The 27432-nt window shown below is 44.7% G+C and overlaps 1 protein-coding gene across 2 annotated transcripts in view; it reads left to right on the top strand.

Annotated features, from left to right (window-relative positions):
- LOC147462369 (RNA-binding (RRM/RBD/RNP motifs) family protein) overlaps positions 1-24816 on the top strand; it is a 108870-nt gene extending 84054 nt beyond the window's left edge. The window contains exons 11-19 of one of the 2 annotated variants that reach the window (XM_086483716.1): positions 21487-21538; positions 21623-21725; positions 21802-22273; positions 22396-22624; positions 22706-22776; positions 22859-23027; positions 23109-23223; positions 23298-23821; positions 23979-24816. In XM_086483716.1, the coding sequence (XP_086339842.1) occupies positions 21487-21538; positions 21623-21725; positions 21802-22273; positions 22396-22624; positions 22706-22776; positions 22859-23027; positions 23109-23223; positions 23298-23821; positions 23979-24146 (1903 nt within the window). In that variant the 3' untranslated portion in view covers positions 24147-24816. Of the gene's footprint in view, positions 1-21486; positions 21539-21622; positions 21726-21801; positions 22274-22395; positions 22625-22705; positions 22777-22858; positions 23028-23108; positions 23224-23297; positions 23822-23912 lie in introns of both variants that reach the window. The other variant, XM_086483714.1, reaches the window with a different exon arrangement.
- The last annotated feature ends 2616 nt before the right edge of the window (positions 24817-27432 follow it).

Genomic DNA, 27432 nt, shown 5'->3' with positions numbered 1-27432 from the left:
TGGTCCTTAGACTCCGGACAATGTCTGCAAGGAGGAGACCCTTCAGGTAAAGGACACTTACTTTGGTAATGCCCATATTCACCGCATCTGTAGCATAGGATTGGCCGATTAGACGGACGAAACGGGGGACGAGGTGGTCGCTGCTCTTGTTGTTGCATGGTGCTGGAGGCTGAGGTGTAGAAACTTTGGGGAACTGAGGGAGTACTGGCATGATAAAAACTGTGGGGTGCAAAGTTGTTGTGCATACCTTGCTGCATAGGGGGTGTTGTCAGCAGAGGAGGCAACGGGTTTTGATGGCCGTAGGGTGAGACCATGTTGGATGCAGGTGCTAGCCCTTGTTGGAGAGAAGGACCTAGATTTTGTTGTATTTGCCGCAATCCTTTGATATAGTAACAATCCTTATCTTCGTGCCCAGATTTTTCGTAGAAGTGGCAATAAGCCCGAAGGGACAGTCCTGTGGAGGATGTCCAGGAGAGCGACAAGAGCTGCACCATACCATAGCTTTGGTCTCCTGCTGAGACCGAAGCTCTTCTAGTTCTCTTTTGATTTGATCGAAAGCCTCCAGGTGCGATGGTTTCTCTTGTCTCAGAGAAATTGATTTCTCTTCTTGGAGGGCGCGTTGTAGTTTGAGGGCTTCGAGTTCCCTGCGCAAGGAAGTCAAAGGATCAGCAGGACTTCCTTCGGAGAACACAGAGGGAGTATCTATATGAGGAGAGTTGTTGAACAGCTTCCTAGCCCCCTCTATTCTAGTAGCAGCTGCGATGGATTCCTCCAGAGTGGCATCAGGTCGGAGGCTCTCTCGGAGTTTTTGCTGAGAGGTTTTTGGAAGCGCCTTCTCCACCCACTTCTTAACCATGAATTCACTGGGTTGCTGGGGAAGCTTGGCAACCAGAGACTTAGTTTTGGTCATAAGCTCCGCAAAAGTCTCCTCTGGCTGGACAACCATGTTGGCCAACTCATCCAACACTTTCTCTTGGTAGTCGCTCGGCGTGAACGCTGCACAGAACTGTTGTCTTAAGTCTGCCCAAGTTGCAAAATGATTCTCTGCAAACTGGCTGTACCATTTGTCTGCTAAGCCGTCCAAGGTGGAAGGAAAAAGTACCAGATAAGCATCTTCCCTGTTAAGACCATGTCCTCTACAGAGAGATACGAACCTCCGTGCATGGTCGTCCACATCTTCCGAGGAGAGTCCTTTGAAGGTGGGGAACTTGATGTTTACCTTGGCCAACACGCTAGCCAACGCCTCCATGGCCCCTTGTTGTAGCAGAATAGGAGAGAGCTTTACTGGAGAAGGTGATCTGGAAGATGTGGAACCTGATGAAGGAATGGGGAATGAAGGAATGGGGGATGGTGTATGTGGAGGTAAGGTTGATGAGCTTAATGGACTTCTACTAGATACCACCGGGCGTCTTCTGTTATAGTGCTTCAGAGGGCTCAGTAGTGCGCTTTGACGCTCAACTGACCGCCTTGTATGTGTCATGCAGTGAACAGTGAAGAGCACAGGTCTAACACAGAACAAGTGAGGATAGTGGCTAGACCACCTGGTCCAGGACCAGTGACTAGACCACCTAGCTGGCAGGACGAGGAGGGTTGGACCAGGGCGAGGACTAGACTAGGACCAAAGACCAAGGACTAGGGGCGAGGACTAGGACCAAGACCAGGACTTGGACCAAGGCGAGAGAGGACTTGCAAACTATCTACTCAGTGTAAGCAAGTGTGCAGAGCCAGGTAACAATCGATTAGCTTCACGATTCTATCTCCACAAGAGTGAGACTTCCTTTGAGGTCCCACCGTGATCGCCAAAATGAGAGCACCTGTAGCGCGGATAACGTGTCTCGCTCTCTACAGTGGGTGGTCCTCAGTGCAATGTGCGTGACAATCTCACTCAAACAGAGTGAATCTCCCTCAAACAGATGAACAGAAAGGAAACAATAGACATCAACAGAGCTCTCAAAGACACAACAGTAGACCAGAACATATGACTCGACTATCTCAAAGACTGATACAGACTCTGGCGTGGCAGCGCACTCAGCTCCAGCCCAAGACTCTCAGGTACAATGGAGGTGTGGAGGCTCAGATGTGCCGGGATGGTGCAGAGGTGCTCTGTGTAAAGACCCACTCTAGACGATTACTACGTACAAAGACAATGCCACTGGCCCAAAACGACTACTCATATGTACAATCATCAAGAGCCACCAACGGCTCATAAAGAACATCGTCTGAGTCTATCCCCACTGGGTGGCGGTGGTGACCTGGCCACGATGTCCCCTAGACCACCCTGCCACGTGTCTCTGCCCAAGTGTGAACCGACCAGACCAAAGACCAACTGACCAAAGCCCAACTGTAAACTACTGTCATATGAAAGTGAAAGTGACACTGTAGCAGGCTACAGAATGCCCAACTTTGATGCCAATTCTGGTGAATTTGCACGGGCTTCTGGATCAAAGAAAACCAGCACTGTCTAGTCTCTAACTTTGCCCCAAGCTCTGCACAATTCCGTGGCATCTATGTTTGGCTGGTCTCCAACCAAATCTGGGACAAGTCCTGCACTCGGCTTTGACTTCTTCCCTTTATGGTCTGACTTGTCATCCTTATCTTGTGACTTCTTCTGTGGGCATTCATTTGTAAAATGTCCTTCCTCTTCACAAATGTAGCATTTCTTGGCCTCCCTAAGAGCTTTCCTTTCTTCAAAGGTTTTGCCAGAAAAATGCCTTTTTTGTCCTTTTCCTCGTCTCGAAGAAGATTTAGACTGCTTCTTGGACGTGTCAGCTTCTACATTGGAGGGCTGCTTTGTGGGAGGCACAGAAGGCTTTGCTGCAACATTGCCCTTGGCTGAAAACTGTTTGCCTTGGGACCCTTTCTTGTGGCTATTAAATCCATCGAAATCTCCCTTCGATAGATTGTTGTCCACTCTTGCATTCTCAATCAATTGAAACATATTCATGACAGTAGTCTTTGTGCAGTAGTTCCTGATTTTCTTGGGCAATCCGCAATGCCTACACTTATCTTGGGGTAGTCTTCACTAGGCCAAAGTTTTCTTTGGAGAGAGCAGCAGAGACTAGACTGACCAGAGCGTATGTGGCCTTGGGAGGATTGGAGAGGATGTGTTTGCAAGTTCAATTTCAGGAACCCCGAACAAAGCTCTAGCTCTTTGATAGCTTGGTAGCTTCAGCTATGCTCTATGGGGTTCAGGTTTGGGACCCTCTGTGGGTCAGGATGGGTGGAGAGGTATGGAGAGGCCCTTGGTATCTATGATCTCTCGGCTGATTAGAGCTAAGGCCTCCATGCCACACGAGATCATTAGAGCGGAGTTAGCGGCCCCCCCTATGGAGATAGAGGCGCTTACCAGATCAGTCTCCTTTATGCACAACTTATGGGATACTACCAGAGACACATATGCCAGATTGGCATGGACAGCTTGCCTCCCTTCTAGTACTCCCTTGATGCACCATCATTGTCTCTTACACGGATGGAGATTACTAGACTCATTCGCCAAGACCTGACCCAGTTGGACACCAAGAGGACATGGATAGAGCCAACACATGACTTGGGCACGAAGATGGATTTCTATAAATAGCATCTTCTTTAACTCACAGTGGATGGGTTTGTGATTCATCCCAGCTATATGGATACACATCTGTCTCATGGGTTACGGTGTGCCATTGGTCAGATATGGACATCTTCACACCATGTTGAGATTGAGACTAGTAGATTCAGAGGGATACTAGCAGCTAGCCATACAAAGCCAGAGATGAAGACACATCATATATGTCAGTGCACTTTGTTTTACGAGATACGGGGTCGCTTCATTGCCTATTCAGAGAAGGCTTCGGACCCTTCTCGAGAGTCATGACCTATCAGGACCAGAGGTGTGTTTGCATGTATCTACTTGAGTTACAGGGAGGAGATTTGGAGAGAGACAATCCCAGAGATAGATTACTGATTTCTTCACGCCAAACACCGGACAGATAGAGGAGCAACCACCACTGCAAAGCTCAGCTCATACTCACACCTTCAGTATTCTCATTGACCAAGCGTTGGAACTGGGGAGATCGAGATGTCCACGACTGAAAAGAGGAGCTTCACAACATCGACGGAGACTACAACAGAGGATTCGAGGATGCACTTCCTAATTTTACTTCCTCCCAATGGGTGGAGGACACACACATGTATATTTGATTTGGCCTCCAATAGACTAAAAAAAAGAGTAATCACCTTCGATTACCCCTGTCAAAATAGACATAGCACATAGAAATTTAGAATTAGTCGACAACTTACACTATACGAGCATGCTCATCACTTACCATACCAAACAATATCTGTCACAAATAGACGGAAGCGTAAACTAACTTTTAAATGTAATTTAAATATTCAAGAGAATTGGGGAGAGAGAGAGAGAGAGAGAGAGAGAGAGAAAGCTTGACACATCATTGGGGACGACCAGATGGGCCGGTCCCCCCCCCCCCCCATAAAGAGATTATCTTTATTGCCAAGGGAGAATCTTTACAAGCATAGGAACAAGGCAAATGCCCGTCGTCTATTCTTTCTTTGATCTTTTCTGCTTGTGACTAAGAGAGTCAGAAGTCTACTCTCTAACTAATGAGAGGGTTTTTTCCCTCTTCTGTGAGATTTTGCAAGCTCCCGCAAGCGAGAGTCTATCTCCTGCAAATCTCCTCGGAAGATCTTTTAAAAGAGAGCCTATCTTCCGCTAAAAGTGTCCCTTCATACGTAATCATTCCTACAATGAACCCAAGGAGGAAACACGCAAAATGCACACACACACGCTTGTTGTAATTTTTGCACATAACCTGCCAATTCTCTGTTTTCAGCCCGTAATCACCTCTATTAGGGCGAATATCAGCAGAGCACTAGTAGAATCTTAGTCTCCTCTACCTCCCCTACGCATACACAAAGTTTGGTGCAATTCCATTGCGAAAAAGGCCTCCGTTTCGGCATTGGTGCGTGCATAGGTAAGAATTTCAGCCACTACACTTGAGTAGGAGAGTGTATGCATCATCTTTTTGTGAGAAAACTTCGAGAGAAGACGGCTATGGCTATGAGAGCCCTTGTTCTAGACTATGGGAGCTCAAGGCTACCACCTAAGTCGCAAGGAGCTGCTCTCAAGCTTTAATAGAGAGCTCCAGCGTGTAGAGCACACTCACATTAGGGGGGGGGTAGGTGCACTGCCAACCTTCCATGAGGGGGAGGGACTATTCTTAAGTAGCCAGTAGGAAGAGGGGGTGCTAGAAGATGAGGGAGGGTGAGAGAGCAAGAGAGAGAATCACTTTGCATGGGTAAGTGTGCCACTTGACACACTTTATAACTTAATAACTATTCAACTTTTAGCTTTTAAAACTTCCTAGGCCATTAATGAAATGTGCAATTAACTCACAACTGCACATAGGAATGCTCTTATGAAAACGTCAGCTGCTCCCCGATACAATGCCCTACCGGCACTGCTCTTGGACCACCGTTTCGCACTTGGTCGGCCATTTGGTCTGTACACAAATAATCAAATTTAATTTAATTAGCTTATCCTATGGCCTTATTAAAAATAATTCCAGCCCTAGGATCACTGTTTTAAGGACTCCATCTCATTCCTATGCTCGCACTGGCACGCGTAATTTTCTGAGCCTGAAATCTGAGGCTATTGTTTACTCCTTTTTAAAGGCCCAATTTCCCAATCTCTAGGGCTTCAGGGTTTTTTCTGCTAGGGTCCTCCTAAAATTTTCTAAGCCGCATTTGGGCACACCTAAGGCCTTAGAACTACTAGTTCTATTCTGATGTGCACACAATTGATTAAATAATTAATTTCTAGTAAATAAATTAATTATTTTAAAAAAACTGACATTGTTATATCCCTCTTGGTTCTAATCAGTCGACCTCAACTGTAGAGCGTCAACATAACCGTGCAAGATGTCTGGGTAATCCTTGAGATATGACTTAGTCATCCACTTTGCATCTAAAGTGGTGTAATTTTTTAAACTTGACTAAATACTTTGGATGTAGTCTCCCGGACTTTAGTCGTCGCTCGGAGTGGTGTATTATCTGTTTTGGTTGAAAGATCTCCTCAGTCTCTTCGACTTCTGGAGGATCTTCTTGTACTGGAACCACGGGAGGAGAACCAACATATGATCGGAGGAGACTAACATGAAAAGCATTATGGATGCGCCAATGAGAGGGCAAATTCAATCCAAATGTCACTTCATTGACTTTATTTGTAATTTTGAAAGGGCGTAAAATCTATGGGAAAGTGTGACCTTCCCTTTTCCGACCGGCTTTTCCAATCTAGCTTTCTCAAACTTAAGCATGACATATTGTCCTTTTTCAAGTTTGAGATCCCTTGTGTGCTTGTCTGCTTTTCTCTTCTGTTGCTCTTGAGTGCAAAGAATTGCTTGTCTTACTTGTTGATAGGTAGTATCAATATCGCATACAAATTCGTCTGTGGCAAAGATGTTTTCTTTGGTAACCAAAATAGGAGGTAAGAGTGGCTTCCCATAAATAATTTTGAATGGAGCTTTACCAGTTGAGGAATGTATGGTATTATTATACACAAACTCAACTAATGGTAAGTATTGTCCCCATTCGGATTGTCTTTCCGAAACATAACAATTGAGAAGGTCTAAAACGGTGGCATTAGCGATTTTGCTTTGACCATCTGTTTGAGGATGATAAGCTGTCGAAAAATCAAGCTTAGTTCCCAAATTCTCGAATAGTGCTTGCCAAAATAAACTAGTCATGTGAGGATCTCTATCGCTGACAACAGTTTTTGGCAACCCATGACGTTTAAAAATCCGAGCTAGAAAGATTCTAGCCATGTGATCAGCTTTGATCATTTTCTTAACTGGAAGGAAATGTGCTTGCTTACTAAATCTGTCTATAATAGTCCAGATTGCATCATTTCCATTTTTTGATTTAGGAAGGTCTGTAATAAAATCCATGACAATGCTTTCCCATGGCGTGTGAGGCACAAGGGGTGGCTGAAGCTTGCCATAAACTTTGTTTGTCATATCCCACTTTTTGATATACTAAACACTCACGAACATATTTTTCAATGTTCGTCCGGAGTGTTGGTCTAAAGAAATATCTTTCTATAGCACTAGTGATAGCAGAAATTTCCCGATGCCTTGCATAGGGAGGATTATGTGCTTCATCCATCACCTTCTGTCATAGGAGATGAGCTATGCATATAGCTTGTTGATGATAGTGTGGTATCTCTAATGAAATAAGGTGACCTTGAGTGACCTACTTGAAGATGTAGCAAGTCTGGATCTTGAGGACACATCTCACTAAGAGATCTAGTTCCTCATGATAAAGAATTGTCTACGCATTGATCTTTGGACTCCTGGAAAGAGCATCTGCCATTGCGTTCTTTGTTCCAGAGTGTGTAAAATCTGAAAATGAAACATTGAAAGAAAGTTCATCTATCTCGTTTGCTTTTTTGTTAACTTTCTCTATGTGAGAAAGTAGCGAAGACTTTGATGATTTGTTTAATTAAAAAAACAGCTCCTAAAAGATAATGTTTCCAAATGGAAAGAGCATGAATTACTGCCATTAGCTCTCTCTCATGAATGGAAGCATGCAATTCTGCATCTTTAAGGCGCCAGATTTCATAAGCTATGGCGTGACCCTGTTGGTTCAAAACTGCTCCTACATAATCTCCAGATGCATCGCAATATACCTCGAAAGGTTTGCGAAGATCAGGGACGGTGAGGATAGGTCCGTGTGTCATGAGGACGTGGCAGTTATTAACCATGTCACAGAGATGTGGCAACTGCTAACCTTGGTTGTTGGTTTCTTTCCAATGGGGTTTATTTTATTTGTTTTGAGACCCTCTTTTTGAAGTAGCAAACGGTCGGACATTGTATGGCCAATGTGAACGGTAGATTCACCTGCAGATGGGAAGTGGTCGGCACTGGAATTCGTATGGTAAGAGGATGTCTAGGCTCAGAGTAAGATCATATAGGTCCCCCCGTCGCACTTAGCAAGTTGGTGGATACTAAGAAGTGAACTCAATTAAGGCGTAAAGTCAAGGTGGGACTACCAACAAAAAGTATCCGACAGTTGGGCCACATTGCATTTTTGGATGCGGTCCCAATGAGGATAGATGGTCAGAAGACCAGTGGGAGCCCAACGGAAGCATCTCCTAAAATTTAGGGAACTGCTATTTTGGGCCGCGAAATGTGTTCGCGTCATTACCTCCGGTATGACTAGGGGAACACTTTATAACTCTGCCGCGAAGTCAACTGACGCATCGGTTGGGATATTTTTAAGCGGCGAACCCGAAACGGGAAAATGCTTGAAAATGCGCCAAGTGTCACATTTTCGTGAACTTTCCTCTTGCAGAAAAATGGGCACTGATTTTTAAGCTGGGAGAGGCCTCATTTGCAGTCTGTCACAGGTTAAGAGCTATGGAGTGCTTCCTTTCCCTCTCATGTACAGTGTGGTGCTAGGAGTGATGCCCTGCACACTACACACTGCTCTCTCTCTCCCCTACGTGCAGTTATGTGATGCCCCACAAGAGGGCTACTCATTTGACTGATGTACAGTTGTGTGGGTTCATGCTTTTGTGCTGAGGCAAGAGCCTCCTTGAGCAGGAACAGGGGTAGCTAACTGCTGCTCCAAAGCAGGCACTGGTGAGGGTCATAACCTCACCGTACAGGTGCAAAATCAGCGCTGTGTATGTGCTGTAAATTCACTGTTTTTCAGCCATACGGACGCCAGGACCATTGGGAATCGTGCCCCATTGGCAGAGGACACTTAGGGGACTGCTTGGGGCTGAAAACAGGCCAAAAACAGTAAATACAGCGTGCTGAATTTACTGTTTTTGGACAGGAATCAGAGGGTATACGCCAGTAGAAGCGAGTTCCAGCAGGGGAATTGGTTTCGCGCAAGTTTTGGGGCTGTTATGTTGCCGAAATTTGGCCAAAACAGGCGGTATCTAGTGGGATACAATCAAAGGATTCCCAGGACTCTTCTTTGTACTTTACCCTCCTAAAGAATAAAGAAATACCGAAAGGGGCGCCAATTTTGGGGCCTACAGGTTGTCGGCGTCTGCTCGGAGCATTCTAGCTTCTGAGTCGTGTGTGTTTAAGTGTTAACTCCCGTTACAGGTCTCCTTTGCAAAGTGCTCTGTGTGTGTGTATAAAGTAAAGAATTTCGGGTGAAAGCCAACGCCTACCGCCCTACGGGCCGGTTTCATGGTTCCGCTGCCGAGACATCAATCACTTTTTCCTCAAAGAGTGAGCCTCGATTGTTCAGGGTAAAGACACACAGTGCAAGAACACGGGGATTACACTATGGCCGACAAGGGGAAGGGAATTATGGAAGAGTGTTCCTCTCCAAAGGACAGGCAGGAGATTCCTATGGTTTTTGAGATTGGCGAGAGCTCACGGCCACGTCAGTCTGCACCTCCTGTCAACGTGAATGTCCCTCCAGTAGTATAGGGCTTTATGACAGGGCAACTTGAGGATGATGCGTTTAAGACTCAGTTAGTTGCCGCGGTGAATGTCTTTTCGCAGCTGGTGCAGAATCCGAGGTTTATGGAATTCTTGGAAGGGCTACCAATGCAACAGCAAAATAGGCAACCTACGCCGCGTACAGAGCTTGTTGAAGCTCAAGCCCAGGTACTTCATGAGGCGCAGGAGGAAAGGGAACACTCGCATGTTGTGGAGTCGGGGGCTCCAAAGCAGGTTCCTCCCGTGCTTGAACAGGTGGCTAGAACGCCTATTCCACAGGTTATGCCAGTTCAGCCCGCCACCTTTCAGAGCCAGCATGCTGTCTTGAATGGGCAGGGAGCTGGATACCAGGCTATGCACTCAGTTTTTCCACCACCCACGGTACATCCTAGGTTTTTCGGGGGTGGATCAGTGTTCCAAAGTATGGCTGGTTATGCGTATGGAAGTCAGCCATACATGCCAGGAACAGTGTTCGGGGGTATGCAAGGCATCATGCCAAACCCCATGTATGGTACTATCGGCATGCAACAAGGTTTCCACTGCAACCAGGGTCAGTTTGGGGTGCCACAGGGTCATTTTGGCATGGCTGGTTTTTCTGGACAGCAGCCAGATATCGCACCTCTGACGCAAAATGTGAATGGCCAACACGTGCCGATCATGCCTAGTACAGTGCCCATGTTGCAGACCATCCCGTATGACAACTTGGGGGTACTAGAGAAGCCGAAGGCTTACAAAGAAGGTGGTGCAGCGGTAAAGTTTAGTACCTTCAGTGGTTTCGAGGACAAGACAAAGGCACTCACTTTCCTCCAGCAGTTTGATACAGCTTATGCGGGAGGGAATTTTACAGAGGCCTCGAAGGTCACGAAAGCTGCCACTTTCTTAAAGGACAATGCGCTTACATGGTGGACGACATTGTTAATGCAAGGACAGGCACCCGCCACTTGGGTTTACTTCAAGCAAATGTTTGCATCTGCTTGGCTATCAAATGAATTTGAATCCGATGTCCTGACAGATTGGCACCAGCTTACAGCAGCTTCGTGCAAGAGCTTGCTGGAGTACAATAGGAGGTTTTGTAAAGCGTTACTCTCAGTGACCTCCTACAGATTTGTGCCACTGACAGAGCAGATAGAGAAGTATTGTTGTGGGCTGCCTAAAGGGCTTCGCGATTACTGTACAAAGAACAGAGTGGCTACCCTTACTCAGCTTATGGAAGTTGCGAACACTGGTCTTGCCTTGTTGAAAGGAGAGGACAATGGATTTCCGAGCAGTGACAAAGGAGGGCAGCAAAAGAAAAATTCAGCGAAGAAGCCCTTTGTGAAAACGGCTCCTGATGCGTCACAGGGGTCAGAACAGGCCACCAAGGACAAGGATTCAGCTGGGACTTCTGGAGCGCAGGCAAAGAAACAGAAAAGGAAGCCTTTTGTGCGCAAGTCGCTCGAGGAAAAGAAGGTCCTAATGGTTGAGAACAAATGCTTTATATGCGAGCAGCCTGGTCATATTTCTATCAATTGTCCACAAAGGAAAAGGCCAGCTGACTCAGAGGATAAAGAAGACCAGAAAGGCAAGAAGCCTAAACCCACGGCAGGTTTAGTGCCAGACATGGTGGGTGACAGGCCCAGCACAGATGCCAGTGAGTTATGCAGGGCATGGGGTAAAGTTAGGGATCAGACAACACTCATCTTCTTTGATCCAGGTGCCAAAGCCAACTTTATCTCACCAGAGTTAGCTATGAAGCTGGGCATCAGAGCTGAAGAGATGGGGTACACAGCAGAGGCAGGGTTGGCATGTCCTGGCTACTCAGAGTGTGTTACTCCCATCATTGGAAAACTGCGTCTGCATATTCAGTCGTATGTGGACACTGAAGAGTTTTACATCATGTCGCTGGAAGGTTGTGACGCCTTGTTGGGGATCCCGTGGATGTTCCGAGTGCATGGAGTCTTGGATGCCTACAACAAAAAGATCACTGTACAACATAGGGGCAAAACTCACATCTTGGATGTAAAGCTTAAAGGAGAGTCAGTCCCTATTGTATCTGCTTCTGCTATCACTTCTGTAATAAAGAATCATCTTTCTGTGTACCTGATTTTTGCACGTGATATCTCAGATAGTGATCAGTCAAATTTATCTGTGTTAGATAAAGAAAGGTTAGCATTTTTGCAAAAGTTTAGTGACTGTTTTTCTGATTCATTACCGTCGAAATTGCCGCCAGAGAGACCTGAGGACCATCGGATAGATTTGGTGCCAGGGTGTAGTCCACCAAATAGACCGCCCTACAGGGTTAGTGCGGCGCAGCAGAAAGAGATTATGGGCCAGGTTGAGGAGTTATTAGAGAAGGGGCTGATTCAGCCTAGTTCTTCACCCTTTTGCTCCCCAGTGCTCCTAGTGCAGAAGAAGGATGGCTCATGGCGCATGTGTATTGATTACCGTGCGTTGAATAAGAATACCATCAAGAATAGGTTTCCTATTCCTCGCATTGATGATATTCTTGATCGTTTAGAGGGTGCTGCAATTTTCAGCAGGATAGACCTTAAGAGTGGGTACCATCAGATTCGTATAAGCCCAGAGGATGTGCACAAGACTGCGTTTAGAACGACATTTGGTCTTTATGAGTTTCTAGTAATGCCGTTTGGGCTAACAAATGCTCCTGCCACGTTCAACAGAATGATGGACCGGATTTTCTGCTCGCATCAACAGTTTGTTGGAACATTCTTCGATGACATGATTGTGTATTCGAAGAATGAAGAGGAGCATAGGCGTCACCTGACCATTGTGTTCGAAGAGCTGCGCAGTCACAGGTTACTTGTCAATCCTAAGAAAAGTGAATTCTTCCTTGAAGAGATCCACTTTCTGGGCCACATAGTCTCAAAGGATGGTGTTAGAATGGATCCCGCAAAGGTCGAAGCTATCAAGACATGGCCAAACTTGAAGACTGTGCACGATGTCAGAAGCTTCTTGGGATTGTGTTCCTACTATAGAAGGTTTATCAGAAATTTTGCAGAGATAGCATCGCCTCTTCACGCATTGCAAAAGAAAGAGGTCACTTTCAGATGGACCCAAAAAGAGATTTCAGCTTTTAGTCTCTTAAAGGAAAAGTTGACTTCAGATCCAGTTATTGTTTTGCCAGATCTCAGGAAGTCATTTGTGGTCCAGTGTGACGCGTGTGGCAGTAGCATCGGAGCAGTGCTAATGCAAGATGGACGGGTAGTAGCTTATGAAAGCCGAATTTTGCAAGGGCCAGAGAGGACTATGCAAGTCTATGAGAAAGAGCTCTTGGCCGTGATTCATGCGCTTCCTAGCTGGAAGCACTACCTCTTAGGTGCTGATTTGTTGTCCAAACAGATCATCAGACCTTGCGATACTTCTTGACACAGTCAAAGTTATCCGAAAAGCATATGTGATGGGCAAACATTCTTTCCATGTTCCACTTCCAGATTATGCATGTGGAAGGCAAGAAGAATGTTGTGGCTGATGTGTTATCAAGAAAGCCACAAATTTCAGCTGTGTCAATTCCTTATCATCATGAGTTAGCTGACATGAAGGAACAGTATACTGCTGATGAAGATTTTGCAAGGATCTTTGAGCAGTTACAAGAGGGGCAACATCACGAGCACTACCTCCTCAGAGATGGTTTTATCATGATGCATGGCAGACTGTGTGTCACTAGGCCACTGCGACATAAGGTCATGGAAGAGAGTCATGTCCCACCGTATGCAGGGCATCGTGGCATTGATGCAACAGTTAAAGCGGTAGAGACGTTCTTCTATTGGCCTACCTTGAGGAGAGATGTGGATGCCTTTGTGCGAGCATGCATAGTTTGCCAAAAGGTCAAGTTTGACAGGCAAAAGGCACCAGGGTTGTTACAACCACTGCCGATTCCGGATAAGCCATGGGAAAGCATTGCTATGGACTTTATCTTTGATCTTCCAAGGACACCAACAGGGAATGATGGTATATGGACCATTATCTGCAGGTTCAGCAAGCAGGCCCATTTTATCCCTGTCAGGAAGAAGATAAAATCTGATCAGATGGCACGCTTGTTCATGTACAATGTGTTTAAGTACCATGGTATGCCACAATCGATTATCAGTGATCGTGATCCTCGCATGACCAGTTTGTTCTGGAGAGGATTGTTTGAGAACATGGGTACTACGCTCAAGTTCTCGTCTTCGTTTCATCCACAAACTGATGGACAGTCAGAAGAGGCCAATTCTACTGTCTTAGATCTGCTGAAATGCTATGTGTCAGATAATAAGGGCAAGTGGGAACAGTATTTGCCTATGCTTGAGTATACGTACAATAATACGGTGCATTCGTCTACTGGCAAAGCACCTTTTGAGATTGTTGAAGGCGGCAAAAAGGTTCCTCCCATTTTGCACACAAAGGACAAGATCTTTGAGGCAGATCGATATGTTGAGAACATGGATGAGATGTATAAGAAAATTAAAGTTGCCTTGGAGAAGACTCAGGCAAAGCAGAAAAAGGCTGCTGATCGTCACCGTCGTGAATTGTTACTATCACCTGGTGATTGGGTTCTCTTAAGGTTCGAAAAGGCAAGGTTAAAGAAGATGAAGGGCAAGGAACGGCTGTTTCCTAAGCTCAGCATGCGTTACTATGGGCCTTTTCAAGTGCTTGACAAGATCAGCGATGTGGCTTACAGGCTGAAATTGCCTGATGCGTGGAAGATTCATAATGCGTTTCACGTGAGTCTTCTAAGACCCTTCGTGGGTGATGTGCCAGAAGATATGCCAGTTGAGGATCAGCCAGAAGTTGAGGAACTTGATGAGATCCTGGTACCTAAGCAAGTTTTGGCACATAAGAACATAAAAGTTAAAGGACAAGTTGCAAGACGCTATTTGGTGAAGTTCAAGAACTATCCGCCTATGGATGCAAAGTGGATGGAAGAGCATGAACTGTCAGAGTCACCAAATGTATTGCAGCTTTACCTTGAAGCCTTTGGGTTACAGCCTACTTATGCCCCAACCCAACGTGTGCAAAGGAGGGGTAATGATAGAGCTAGTACATCAAATGTACATATGAATTCAGTGCCATAGATGGAAATGGCAAAAGTATGAAGGCCTCATTAAGTCATTTGTATCTATGTATGTTACGACCTTTCTTGCGGATACATGCGATGATAAAAGAGTGTTAATAGCACAAGATCATCAGTGGCGTGTATTTATGGTATGCAATCGAGGACGTTTGCGATTTCAAGAGGGGGGTATGTCACGAGGACGTGGCAGTTATTAACCATGTCACAGAGATGTGGCAACTGCTAACCTTGGTTGTTGGTTTCTTTCCAATGGGGTTTATTTTATTTGTTTTGAGACCCTCTTTTTGAAGTAGCAAACGGTCGGACATTGTATGGCCAATGTGAACGATAGATTCACCCGCAGACGGGAAGTGGTCGGCACTGGAATTCGTATGGTAAGAGGATGTCTAGGCTCAGAGTAAGATCATATAGGTCCCCCCGTCGCACTTAGCAAGTTGGTGGATACTAGGAAGTGAACTCAATTAAGGCGTAAAGTCAAGGTGGGACTACCAACAAAAAGTATCCGACAGTTGGGCCACATTGCATTTTTGGATGCGGTCCCAATGAGGATAGATGGTCAGAAGACCAGTGGGAGCCCAACGGAAGCATCTCCTAAAATTTAGGGAATTGCTATTTTGGGCCGCGAAATGTGTTCGCGTCATTACCTCCAGTATGACTAGGGGAACACTTTATAACTCTGCCGCGAAGTCAACTGACGCATCGGTTGGGATATTTTTAAGCGGCGAACCCGAAACGGGAAAATGCTTGAAAATGCGCCAAGTGTCACATTTTCGTGAAGTTTCCTCTTGCAGAAAAATGGGCGCTGATTTTTAAGCTGGGAGAGGCCTCATTTGCAGTCTGTCACAGGTTAAGAGCTATGGAGTGCTTCCTTTCCCTCTTATGTACAGTGTGGTGCTAGGAGTGATGCCCTGCACACTACACACTGCTCTCTCTCTCCCCTAAGTGCAGTTATGTGATGCCCCACAAGAGGGCTACTCATTTGACTGATGTACAGTTGTGTGGGTTCATGCTTTTGTGCTGAGGCAAGAGCCTCCTTGAGCAGGAACAGGGGTAGCTAACTGCTGCTCCAAAGCAGGCACTGGTGAGGGTCATAACCTCACCGTACAGGTGCAAAATCAGCGCTGTGTATGCGCTATAAATTCACTGTTTTTCAGCCATACGGACGCCAAGACCATTGGGAATCGTGCCCCACTGGCAAAGGACAGTTAGGGGACTGTTTGGGGCTGAAAACAGGGCAAAAACCAGTAAATACAGCGTGCTGAATTTACTGTTTTTGGACAGGAATCAGAGGGTATACGCCAGTAGAAGCGAGTTCCAGCAGGGGAATTGGTTTCGCGCAAGTTTTGGGGCTGTTTTGTTGCCGAAATTTGGCCAAAACAGGCGGTATCTAGTGGGATACAGTCAAAGGATTCCCAGGACTCTTCTTTGTACTTTACCCTCCTAAAGAATAAAGAAATACCGAAAGGGGCGCCAATTTTGGGGCCTACAGGTTGTCGGCGTCTGCTCGGAGCATTCTAGCTTCTGAGCCGTGTGTGTTTAAGTGTTAACTCCCGTTATAGGTCTCTTTTGCAAAGTGCTCTGTGTGTGTATAAAGTAAAGAATTTCGGGTGAAAGCCAACGCCTACTGCCCTACAGGCCGGTTTCACCGTGACTGAGTAAACACTTAAGTTTTTCAAAACCTTGGTTTTGTTCAGATTCGCAATGGAATGGAATCCGCTTCTTCGTCAAATCATGGTGAGGACCGGCTATGGCGGCAAAAGATCGGATGAAACGCCGATAATAGGAACAGAGGCTGAGAACTTTGTAAGTCATGTACTGCTTGAATCTTATCTGGATCCATTCTCACCTACTTGTGAGATACTATATGGCCCAAATAGTGAAAGAACTCACTCTTCTTAGCATTCACAAATAATTTTTATTTGCGTAGTTCTTCAAACACTGTTGCGAGATGTTTGTAGTGTTCTTCTTCCGTCTCTGAGAAGATTAAGACATCATCAAAGAAGACTATGTAAATTTTCTATATGAATGGAAGATTCTATCCATCATTCTGTTTAATGTTGCGGGTGCATTATGAGTCCAAAAGGCATCACTAAGAACTCATACAACCTAAAGGTTGTTCCAAATGAAGTCTTATTCACATAGTGAGGAGCAATGCGGATTTGATGATATCCGTTCTTCAAGTCTATATGACTAAAGACACTTGCTCCTTGTAACTTATCAAGAACGTCATCAATTCGAGGGATTGGGAATCGGTTCTTGACTGTGATCTTGTTTAAAGATCTATAATCTATGCACATAGGGAATGTGCCATTCTTTTTCTGTACTAACAGCAAACAAAATGGAGAAGTACTAGGCCTTGTTAGACCCTTCTTCAAAAGTTCATTAACTTGCTTGAGGGTCTCCTCTTGTTGCATTAAACTGACTCTATAAGGGGGCTGATTTAGAGGAGAACTCCCTAGGATCAAATCAATCGTATGATCCTCAGGTCGAGAGGGTGGAAGTTCATTTGAAAGTTCATCTGCAAAACAGTCTTCAAAACTTTCTAACAACTTAATTCTTGTTCTCTCTTAAGAGGAAGAAAGTTGTGAAGAAGACACATCTCTCTTTCTTTTGCAAATCAAGTACGCTGAAACACACTTTTTCATTATTTTCTTACGTGCAATGTGGTTGGAATGGGAATTCGCCACTCACCTGCATCTTCAGTTACAACATATTGCTTTCCTTTATGGTTGAAGGACAGGGTTTTCTAAACATAATCAGGAATGAGATGCATCTTGTAGTGCCATGGCATTCCCAAGATTACATCACATCCTTCAAGTAAGGCTAGTAAGTTGATCTTTGTAATTATCTATCTTTAAATTCAACTTCCCTATAATAGGAGTAGAAGTGGAGTTTTGCCCTTTGAAAGCAGATGATGCTTGAATAGAAACTCCAAAGAGGTTGGGTTGTAAATTAAGATCTTCAGCAAGCTTCGTAGAGATGAAGTTGTCCGTACTGCCTGGATCAAACAAAATAAGGGCCCGCTGATTGTTGATGCTACCCCATGCTTTAAGAAGAGCTCTTTCTTTACCTTCCTTTTTTGTATTTCCTTGCACATCTGTTATTGCATTAGAAGAAGGGCGCTGCGGGGTTTTAGTGGGGCAATCACCCTTCATGTGTCCAACTTTTCCACACTTGAAGCATCTCACGTCATTGATATAGGTTCTCAACTCTGTAGAAGAGAGGTACCTTTCTTTCTTGGGCTGATTTGACTTTGCTTCGACATCTGAGGCAGTTCTTTTCTGCGAAGAAGAAGTGGAAGTAGGTTGTTCATGGGGAGCCTTCTGCTTGGCATGATAGGTGCTTTGCTCCATCTTCATGGGAGTTCCCTTCTCGTGTATAGCATCAGCTATGCGAGCGGATTCCGTAAGTATTTGTAGATTGCCTCGAGGATAAAGCTTCATAGCCTTTTGTAAGTGCCAAGGCTTCATTAGAGGGCCTTTCTGATGCTCTTGTCTCTTTGGGTCCTGCGGGATTTCTCCCAACTCCAACGGCATTTTCTCTTCAAGGGTATGAAGAATCTTTTGAACTTCTGGATGAGAGAGAGCTATCTGCAACTCTGCCATGTTGCTGGAGGAGAGTGAACTCTATCTCACGTCCTTCCATTTCCGTAGTCTGCCAAGAGTCGTCAATCCCTTAAGAAAGAGAGAGATGACCTTGCTCTTATACCACTGTCACAAAGAGACGGAAGCGTAAATTGACTTTTAAATGTAATTCAAATACTCAAGAGAATTGGGGAGAGAGAGAGAGAGAGAGAGAGAGAGAGAGAGAGAGAGAGAGAGAGCTTGGCACATCATGGGGACTAGAAGATGGGCTGGTCCCCCCTCCCATAAAGAGATTATCTTTATTACTAAGGGAGAATCTTTACAAGCAGAGGAACGGGGCAAATGCCCGTCCTCTATTCTTTCTTTAATCTTTTTCTGCTTGTGACTGAGAGAGTGAGAGGTCTACTCTCTAACAACTGAGAGGGTTTTTCCCCTCCTCTGTGAGATTTTAAAAGCTCCCGCAAGCGAGAGTCTATCTCCCACAAATCTCCTCGGAAGCTCTCTACAAAGAGAGTCTATCTTTCGGTAAATGTGTCCCTTCACATGTAATCATCCTGCAATGAACCCAAGGAGAAAACACGCAAAACGCGCGCGCGTACACACACACACACGCTTGCTGTAATTTTCTACACACAACCTGAAATTCTTATTTGTGCACGCACCAATGCCGAAACGGAGGCCTTTTCTGCGATGGAATTGCACCAAACTTTGTGTATGTGTAGGGGAGGTATAGGAGATTGAGATTCTACAAGTACTCTGCTGATATCCACCCTAATAGAGGTGATTAGGGGCTGAAAACAGAGAATTGGCAACCACTACACTCGAGTAGGAGAGTGTATGCAGCAACTTTTCGCGACAAAACTTCGAGAGAGAACGGCTATGGCTGTGAGAGCCCTTGTTCTAGACTATGGGAGCTCAAGGCTACCACATAAGTCGCAAGGGTCTGCTCTCAAGCTTCAATGGAGAGCTCCAGCGTGTAGAGCACACTCACATTTGGGGGGGGGGGGGGGGGGGGGGGGGGGGGGGGGGGGGGTAGGTGCACTGTCAACCTCCCATGATGGGGAGGGGTTGCTCTTAAGTAGCCAGCAGGAAGAGGGGGTGCTAGCAGATGAGGGAGGGTGAGAGAGCAAGAGAGAGAGTCACTTTGCATGGGTAAGTGTGCCACTTGGCACACTTACTTTATAACTTCAAAACCATTCAACTTTTCACTTTTGTAGGCCATTAATGAAATGTACAATTAACTCACAATTGCACATAGAAATGCTACTTATGAAAATGTTAGCTGTTCCCCGGCACAATGCCGTACCGGCACTTCTCTTGCACCACCTATTCGCACTTGTCCGGCCATTTGGTCCGGGCACAAATAATTAAACTTAATTTAATTAGCTTATCCTAGCGCTTTATTAAAAATAATTCCTACCCTAGGATCACTGTTCTAAGGACCCCATCTCATTCCTGTGCTCGTGCTGGCGCGCATAATTTTTTGAGCTTGAAATCTGAGGCTACCATCTACCCCTTTTTGAAGGCTTGATTTCCCAATCACTAGGGCTTCAGGGTATTTTTTGCTAGAGTCCTCCTAAGGTGTTCTTAGCCATATTTGGGCACACCTAAGGCCCTAGAACTACTAGTTCTATTCTGATGTGCACACAACTGATTAAATAATTATTTTACTAGTAAACTAATTAATTATTTACGAAAAGTGACATTGTTACAGTATCCCCACACAAGACATAGCACTATAGAGCATGCACGTGGACATTGCAGTAAACAGTACATTAGGTGCATGGCTGCTTTACTCATGACATTAAGATTTTCAATTCTATCGTTTAGGCCTTGATTGTGCACGTTTGTCTGCCAATCTTGTAGCATTGCATCTCTTGCCTTAATGCTCAATGCTCACACACTTGAGCCAATTGTGTGTGATTGTAGTCCTTTGTCATGGCTCTTAAATGAGCCCTTGATCGTTGTAATTGAGTCGAATTAACCCCTTGAAACGCTTAATAATAGCCTTGTGATAGTGTACTAGTGCTAGTGTAAAGAGGTAAGACACTGTCCTTGGAGAGTTTCCAAGAGAGAAGACCCCTTCATTGGTTCCTCGGAGAGAAGAATTCAATGGTGAGGGGTTTCACACATGGCAAACCAGGTTGAGCAGCTACCCTATGAAAAAGAACTTGTGGGCATGGTCAAGGCACCTATAGATTAGCGACCCCAACTTGCTAGCACGCAAGCTTGAGCTTCATCCTCCACCATTAGTGCTGATGGAACTGGCCGGCCCCACTTGCCAGTGGGAAAATCACCGGGAACATACTTAATACAACTGGAAAAACCACCAAAGAACTATGAGCTTCCCACTTGATCACTCTCAAAGTCAACATTGATAAATGACTAGATAGATACAATACTTCGGACTGGCCCAAATGGACTCAAAGAGCTATGGAGCCATTAAGTGAGACTTCGCAGGGGTTCTTTTAGGCCGCCAAAATAAAGCACCTATGGAGAGAAAGAGGCTACTGTGATCTTTGCAATATGCTGAAATCTCACTCGTGGTAGACTGGTATAACAAGCAAGGTACACAGTAGACAGGGTGTGGCAACACACACAAGCCACCTCAGAATAGAAAGAACACTGCAGACTACCCTGATGCGAAGATGCCAGACTAAGCAGAACTGACAGGACCGTGCACTTCCAAATGACTCTGAACAGTTCAATACACAAGTGACTGGCTGGTGTGAACAAGGGCAAAGATACAAGGGGGTGGTAGAGGCTCAAGGTGCAGGGTAGTAGTGTAGTGGGCTATAGAACCTGGACAGACTAGCGGTGATGGTATGTAAGGCAAATGAGACTGAGTTTGAGGTACTACAGTAAACCTAGATTTATCCATATAGAATATCTGACTGAGAGGCTAGCTGTCTCAACTGTCAGCTACACACCCAAAGGCATTGGGTCCCATAGGTACAGGATGTACTCTTTGGTCCACCCGGCTACACCGATACACCTTGGTCCACACGGCAGCATTGGTACACTTTGGTTCACTCGATGTCACAGGTACACTGAGGTACACACAACACTCAGGTACACTGGGCCTGCTGGTACCTTGGCTCCTGGGTCGCCGACTTGAGTGATTTCCACTTGTCCTCCAAGTGCACTAGGACCGCCTACCAACTGCAAGATCACGTATCTGACTACATGTATAGGAGTACTAGTGTGATAGAAAAAGGAGACAACATGGTATTTTTAGTGTAATGTCCGCTTAGGTAGATTTGGGGCATCAATCCCCTACATATATAAGCCCTTAATTGCATGATTTGCCTGATACTTTTGCAGCTAATGAAAAGATCTTTTGTGGTTCAAAAGAGCTTCATGGTGGCTTTTTGTTTTTCTTTTTATCCTGTAGAGCTAGAGGGTTTGCATTTGTCAGTTTCACAAGCAAGGCTAATGCAGAGAAGGTAATAATCTGATGTCTTAGCTTTTACAACTTATTGTGGCTTTTGCCAAAATTCAGTGGGAGCTCAGTGTTGTCTGCAATGCAGGCTATTCAAAACATGAATGGAAAAGTGGTGCAAAAAAGGCCAATAGCAGTAGACTGGGCTGTACAGAAGGAGGCTTACCAGCCAAGCACAAGTGTGCACATAGGTCTGTATTAATTCTCTTCCGTATTCTTCTGTCTGTTTGGGTTTGGTCTTTATGTAGAAGGTTCTTTTCATCCAAGATGATAAGGAGAAATTGCCATCGGACATCGAGGAGGATGAAACAGCAAGCGAAGATGATGATGAGGTTTTTGCTAAGCAAGAGAACTCCTCCTTTGAAGAATTTGAAGATGAAAGGGCTGAAAATGAGCTGCTTGCCGGTTCCGTGGAAATGGACTTGGCAAAAAGAGTGCTCAACAAGGTGGTTTCTGCTTCCATCAGCTGCACAAAACCTGAGAATGTTGAGCCGAAGCAGATAGAAGGGGATGGAAGGGGTTCTCTGAGTTCTGCCGAGGAGTTGAAGGGGTCTCAGTCTGAAAGAAAAACAGCAGCACATGAGGATCAGAGCATACAACGCACATCACTAGGGGATATCATGAAAACAATTTTCGTAAAGAACCTACCTCTTGATGTGGATCAAGCTACGTTAAAGAGGCTTTTCTCAGCATTTGGGAAGGTCAAATCGACATACTTGGTGAGGCATCCTGAAACAAAGTGAGTGGCATATTATACTTGCTTTTAACCCTTCTGTTTCACCTGTATGTTATCTCTCTGCTATACTCACAATAGTAAAGCTTGTACTGTAGTTGACTCGTTCTATTTGTTTCGTCTGGAAGGAGGCCAAAAGGAACTGCGTTTCTTGAGTTCTTAAACGCAGAGAGTGCAGAAGCTGCAGTTGGAGCCGCTTCAGGCTCAAGTCTTAACAATCAGTTTGTCTCTGGGATTTCTCTTGCTGGGAGGAAACTGGAGGTCTTAAAGGCTTTGGAGAAGAAGTCAGCTGCAGCATTAGAAAAGGAGAAATTAGAGAAAAATGTTACTGATCGCCGTAATCTTTATCTCCTCAAGGTATGTTTTGGATGCTAGCATCCTGCTCGATTCTTTGAAAGGTTCAATCTAGAGCAAGTAAAAAGCTGTACTGCTCAACAGGAGGGAAAAATAGAGGTTGGGTCTCCTGCTGCCATTGGGGTATCTGAGCAAGACATGCAAAAACGTCAAGAGTACGTGACTGCACAAAAACCACTAGAGCTTCCGCCTGTTTGTGTTTTAATGTGGATAATAAGCCAAGGTGCCTTTTGGCAGGTTGGAGCAGGTTAAAAAGGTTAAGTTAAAGAGTCCCAAGTTTCATGTTTCGAAGACAAGATTGGCTATACATAACTTACCCAAGTCATTGAAGGAGGCAGAGCTAAGGAAGTTCTTTATAGAAGCTGTGAAATTAAGGGCAACAAAGCAGCAGCCTGTCATAACGGAGGTGATTTTAGTTTCTTTTTTTAAAAAAAACTTACCAAGTGTAGAAAGTAGTTCATTTTATGTTAGTCTATTGCACGTCCAGGTTATAATTTTACGAGATGAAGCCAAAGGTGGAGAGTCAAGAGGAATCGCTTTTGTGGAGTACACAGAACACGAACATGCTCTGGTCGCTCTCAGAGTGCTGAACAATAATCCTGGTACATCTTGTCAAAAATTTCAGATGAGACGTTTGCACTGTTAGTAGCTCATGATGCTTCTTGCTTTCTTTTAGAGACTTTTGGTCCTGACAGGCGGCCAATTGTAGAATTTGCAATAGAGAATCTTCAGAGGTTGAGGAAGCGACAAGAACGGCAATCAGCTGCAGGCAAACAGGGCATGGCGGACTCTGAAGGTAATGCTCAATTTAGGAAGCTCAAAGGTGGTGGAAAGAAAAGAAACTCAAGACAATCACAAAAAAATGAAAGCAGACTCTTGGAAATGGAGGAAGAGGGGCTAAATGGAAAGGAGCATGGTGGCCTAGATTCAGGTGTGGGAAAAGCTGCAAGAGGAAAATTGAAGAAAAAAGTAAAACCCAACGAGCAGCACATGGCTGATTCGAGCTTTAAAAGAAAGTGGCAAGATACAAGCTCAAACCAAGAAAACACAATCAAAGCCCTATCAATGCCAAATTTTAAGAGGCAAAAACTGTTCACAAAGGGTAATGATAAAGGAAGTGACTTGGAAAGATCTAAGAGGAGCAAGCCCTTCTCTGGTAGTAACAGTGCAGCAAAAGGTCATGCGAATGAGTCCAAATTGGTGAGTTCACTAAATCATGGTTTGCGCATATGTGAATATGGTCTATCTGATGATTACAAGAAATGCTTACTTTCTCTACTCATAATGACAGAAAATGGATAAAGCCGAGCTTGTGCTGAAAGCACGTGATTCTAATTTAGGTATTTATGGCCAACAGAGGAAACCAAAGGAGGCAAAGGAAAAGAAGGGTTCAAAGTTGGAAGTCCAAGATAAATTAGATAAACTGGTGGCTGCCTATAGGGAGAAGTACTTTTCGGACAAGGGAAAGAAAAAGGCTACAGGTGCTACAACAGCTTCAAGTGATTTTAAACGATGGTTTGAGTAACATTGCAACTATCATTATGCTGTTGTTTCCGGGATTGTTGGGCCCGACGATGAAATGCTGCTTGATGGCCAAAATTTAAGTGACATCACACATGCACCTGCTTCGAGCTTTTGTTGTAACTGATGACGCAGGGGGGACTCATAGTTGGACATCATGTTCGTTAGTTTGTGAAGACGGGCACAATTTCTCTCTTTTGCAGAGAGAAGGGAATCAATGATCAAGGCGTGCAATGGCCAGAATATAGTCTTCAAGATCTACAAGTAATACAGGATCGAACATAAGCTGGGTTCTTTCGGTCATGTTTATCTTGTAGATGGCAGTAGAAGAGCAAGAGCCCACCCAATCAGTATAGGTTTAGCACTCGATGTATTGCAGGTCCAACATTGGTAACTGCTATGTATACCACTTATAAGCCTGCTACCATCACTACTACATATTCCTGGTTTACACTGCTAAGGTGTAGATCTAACAAGGACTTTAATTGAGCAATTTTTGGAAAGGAGCTCACACTGTGCATTTGGATCATGCTCATCTTTGAGGAAGTTTTGCTCCCATTTAAGATTCTTTGGCATTTTCTATGTTGCTGCAACATGTGTTGGATTGAGCAAGATCGGCTCCCAAGTCATGCATGCTAGGCGAATCTCAAATATAGAACTCGGACTCTTGTGCATGTGTTCCCAAGTTGTGTCTTCTACTGGGGTGTATCTTTTTGTTTTAGTGTAAGATGTTTCTGTAGAATTAGATCACATTTATGGTGAGACTCTTTTGTAAGCAAAGATGGATTGGTCTCTTTCATGAGATACTTCATTGGCTTACTTTGTCATGTCTTTAATCACAGTCGTAAACATATGTATGTAATTCAATGATATCAACATGCTCAAGATGAGTGCTCCAAACTGTGCTCAAGGGTTCCTTTTACTTACGACAGGGAGAGCCTTCGTTCCTTTAGTGAGAGAGTGCAATGGACACAAACAAAGTGGTGAACACTATGAATGAAGGTGTTGAGATTGAGAGATAGAGAGAGAAGAATACGACACTAGAACGTTGTCAAACCCTACTCCGAAGGCCCCACTCTCTATGGCGAGAGCGGTCTACTATTGATTGCACAAATCTCTATAATGCTTGGACTTGCCGACGACGTCGATGAAGATGAGGACGACGACGAGACGGGTTGAAATTTGAAAACACTAATGGCTGAAATCTGTTTATCTTTATCTGTTGAATTCTGACTCTATGTCGATGACGATGTTGATGGCAACGACGACGCGCTGAAAACGCAGATTTCAGTTTTCCGGGCTGAAACTGCAAACTACCCTGGATCTGACCGTGCGGCGAGGATCTGCTGCAAGAAGGTAAGATCTGCGAGGTTTGGGGGTTCTACTGCGGTATCTGACTGCTGAAAACTGAAAACACTGAAGCTTCTTATGGTCTTGTCGCAATGGAACTGCAAAACGCTAGGGTTGAATTGGAGTCTGCTGCAAAAACGCTAGTGGGTCTGTGGTTCTGTTGTCGCCGGTTGTCTTGCAAATGCAAAACGCTAAGGCTGATCTGCAATGGAAGGAAAACGTTGGCTGTCCTTGGCTGGAAACGCTAAGTCTCCTGCCGAGGGGGGTCTTGCTAAGAAGCCTGTTGAACGCTGGGTTCCTGCTGCCTCTTTTGTCAAAAAGTGCTAACACTAGCTTTGCTTATATACTTGCTTGCTGAATTTGCCCTACCCAGTTCCTAAGAAAAGTCACTTAAAAATGATAAGTGAAAAATGTCAAAAATTGGAAAAATAGGTCTATGTACTGTAAAAATGCTCCTGATGGGTTCTAATTGAAATCTGATGATCATAGTGTGTGCAACCAGAGGATATGCATCTAATCTAAGTGCCTAGACATGCACGGTCTGTGAACAGACTCACAAAAGTGCCAAAACACTTCCTAATCTAACTGAACTGAACCCATGCCATGAAGTAGCTTGTCCACGTACACATAGGGCTAGATGCGCACGTGACATCCCCTCCTTTTCAAAGTGAGGCGCTGGTACCGAACTGTATGGCATCGAGGGAGATTGCCAACAGCGTCTGGAATCCTAGAAAGGACTCTTTGCCAGCCCACTCTGATGCGTGGGTCATGCGATACTTAAAGTTCATAAAGATTGGCAATGCTTGCTTCTTTGGGCCGCGCCGAAAGCGACACAAAGTCTTCTGAGGCTCCTTCAATGCTTCAACTTCGTCTAGAGTCATGCGTCTACTCTAAACCCTAAACCACTTCCAACACAAAAACATGAACATACCCATTCCATGTAAAGTGATTGGGAAAAGACCATTCCTTCGAAAAAATTGTGTATGCAATGCAGATGAACATAGAGATGGAGTGTCAAACCGTTCATCAAACACACGCAAACAATGGAATCGAAACTTGTCTTTCTCATCTAAATCTATCAACTGTGGAAAACCATAATGGAAATGCCGATGCTTGATGCTCAATCTTTCTTGTGCTCTTTTGGGTATTGTGTCATGCCAAGGAAGAGACATGGAATGTGAATTCCTTGAATGCAAACATTTCTTCATTTCATGAGAGTTCCGCATACATCCGTGCTCATTCATGAGTGAATCCTTCTCAGCGTACAATATATCATGCTTATGAAAAGGGATCACATAAGCACGGTGACTAAAATAAGGAAAGCATGACGAATGAAACACTCGAACAATGCGTGCTGACTAATCATTGGAACACATAATACTTCATGTGGGGGTTCTTTGGACCTAGGTTCGAGAGCCAAGATTGGTTCTTCGTGATTGATCGAATCGTCCTGTGGGGGTTCTGTGGACCTCAACTCGAGAGCCAAGATCGGTTCTTCGTGATTGATCGAATCTGCAATGAGGTTAGCTTCACTAGAAAAAGTATCAACTAAATCATCATCCTTGTGAACAATCACATCTTTTTCCTGCAAATCATCATGCTTCTGAGTAATCACATCTTGATCATGTAAATCATCATGCTCATTATCATGCAAATCATGTGTGTCTGCTTTCGAGAAGAAAAGACTGAAAGAGTCTCCTTCTGCTGTTCCTTTTCAAACTGCGTTGGTACATTAGAAAAAAGTCGAAACAACTCTTTCAAGTGTTGGTCTCTCATCTGTTGTCTTGCTTTGTTCTCGTGATTAAAGTCTGCTTGTCTTTCTTTGTTCTCGCGATCAAATTCTGCTTGTCTTTCTTCGCGCTGACGATCCAATTTGGCTTTTCTTACTTTGGCTTCCAAGCGTGCTTGCTCGTGCTCACGTGCTATGGCTACCATTCTTT

Source organism: Adiantum capillus-veneris, chromosome 2, assembly GCF_014529385.1.
Source record: "Adiantum capillus-veneris isolate H3 chromosome 2, ASM1452938v2, whole genome shotgun sequence".
NCBI lineage: Eukaryota > Viridiplantae > Streptophyta > Polypodiopsida > Polypodiales > Pteridaceae > Adiantum > Adiantum capillus-veneris.
This window is presented reverse-complemented; position numbering and strand designations above follow the sequence as displayed.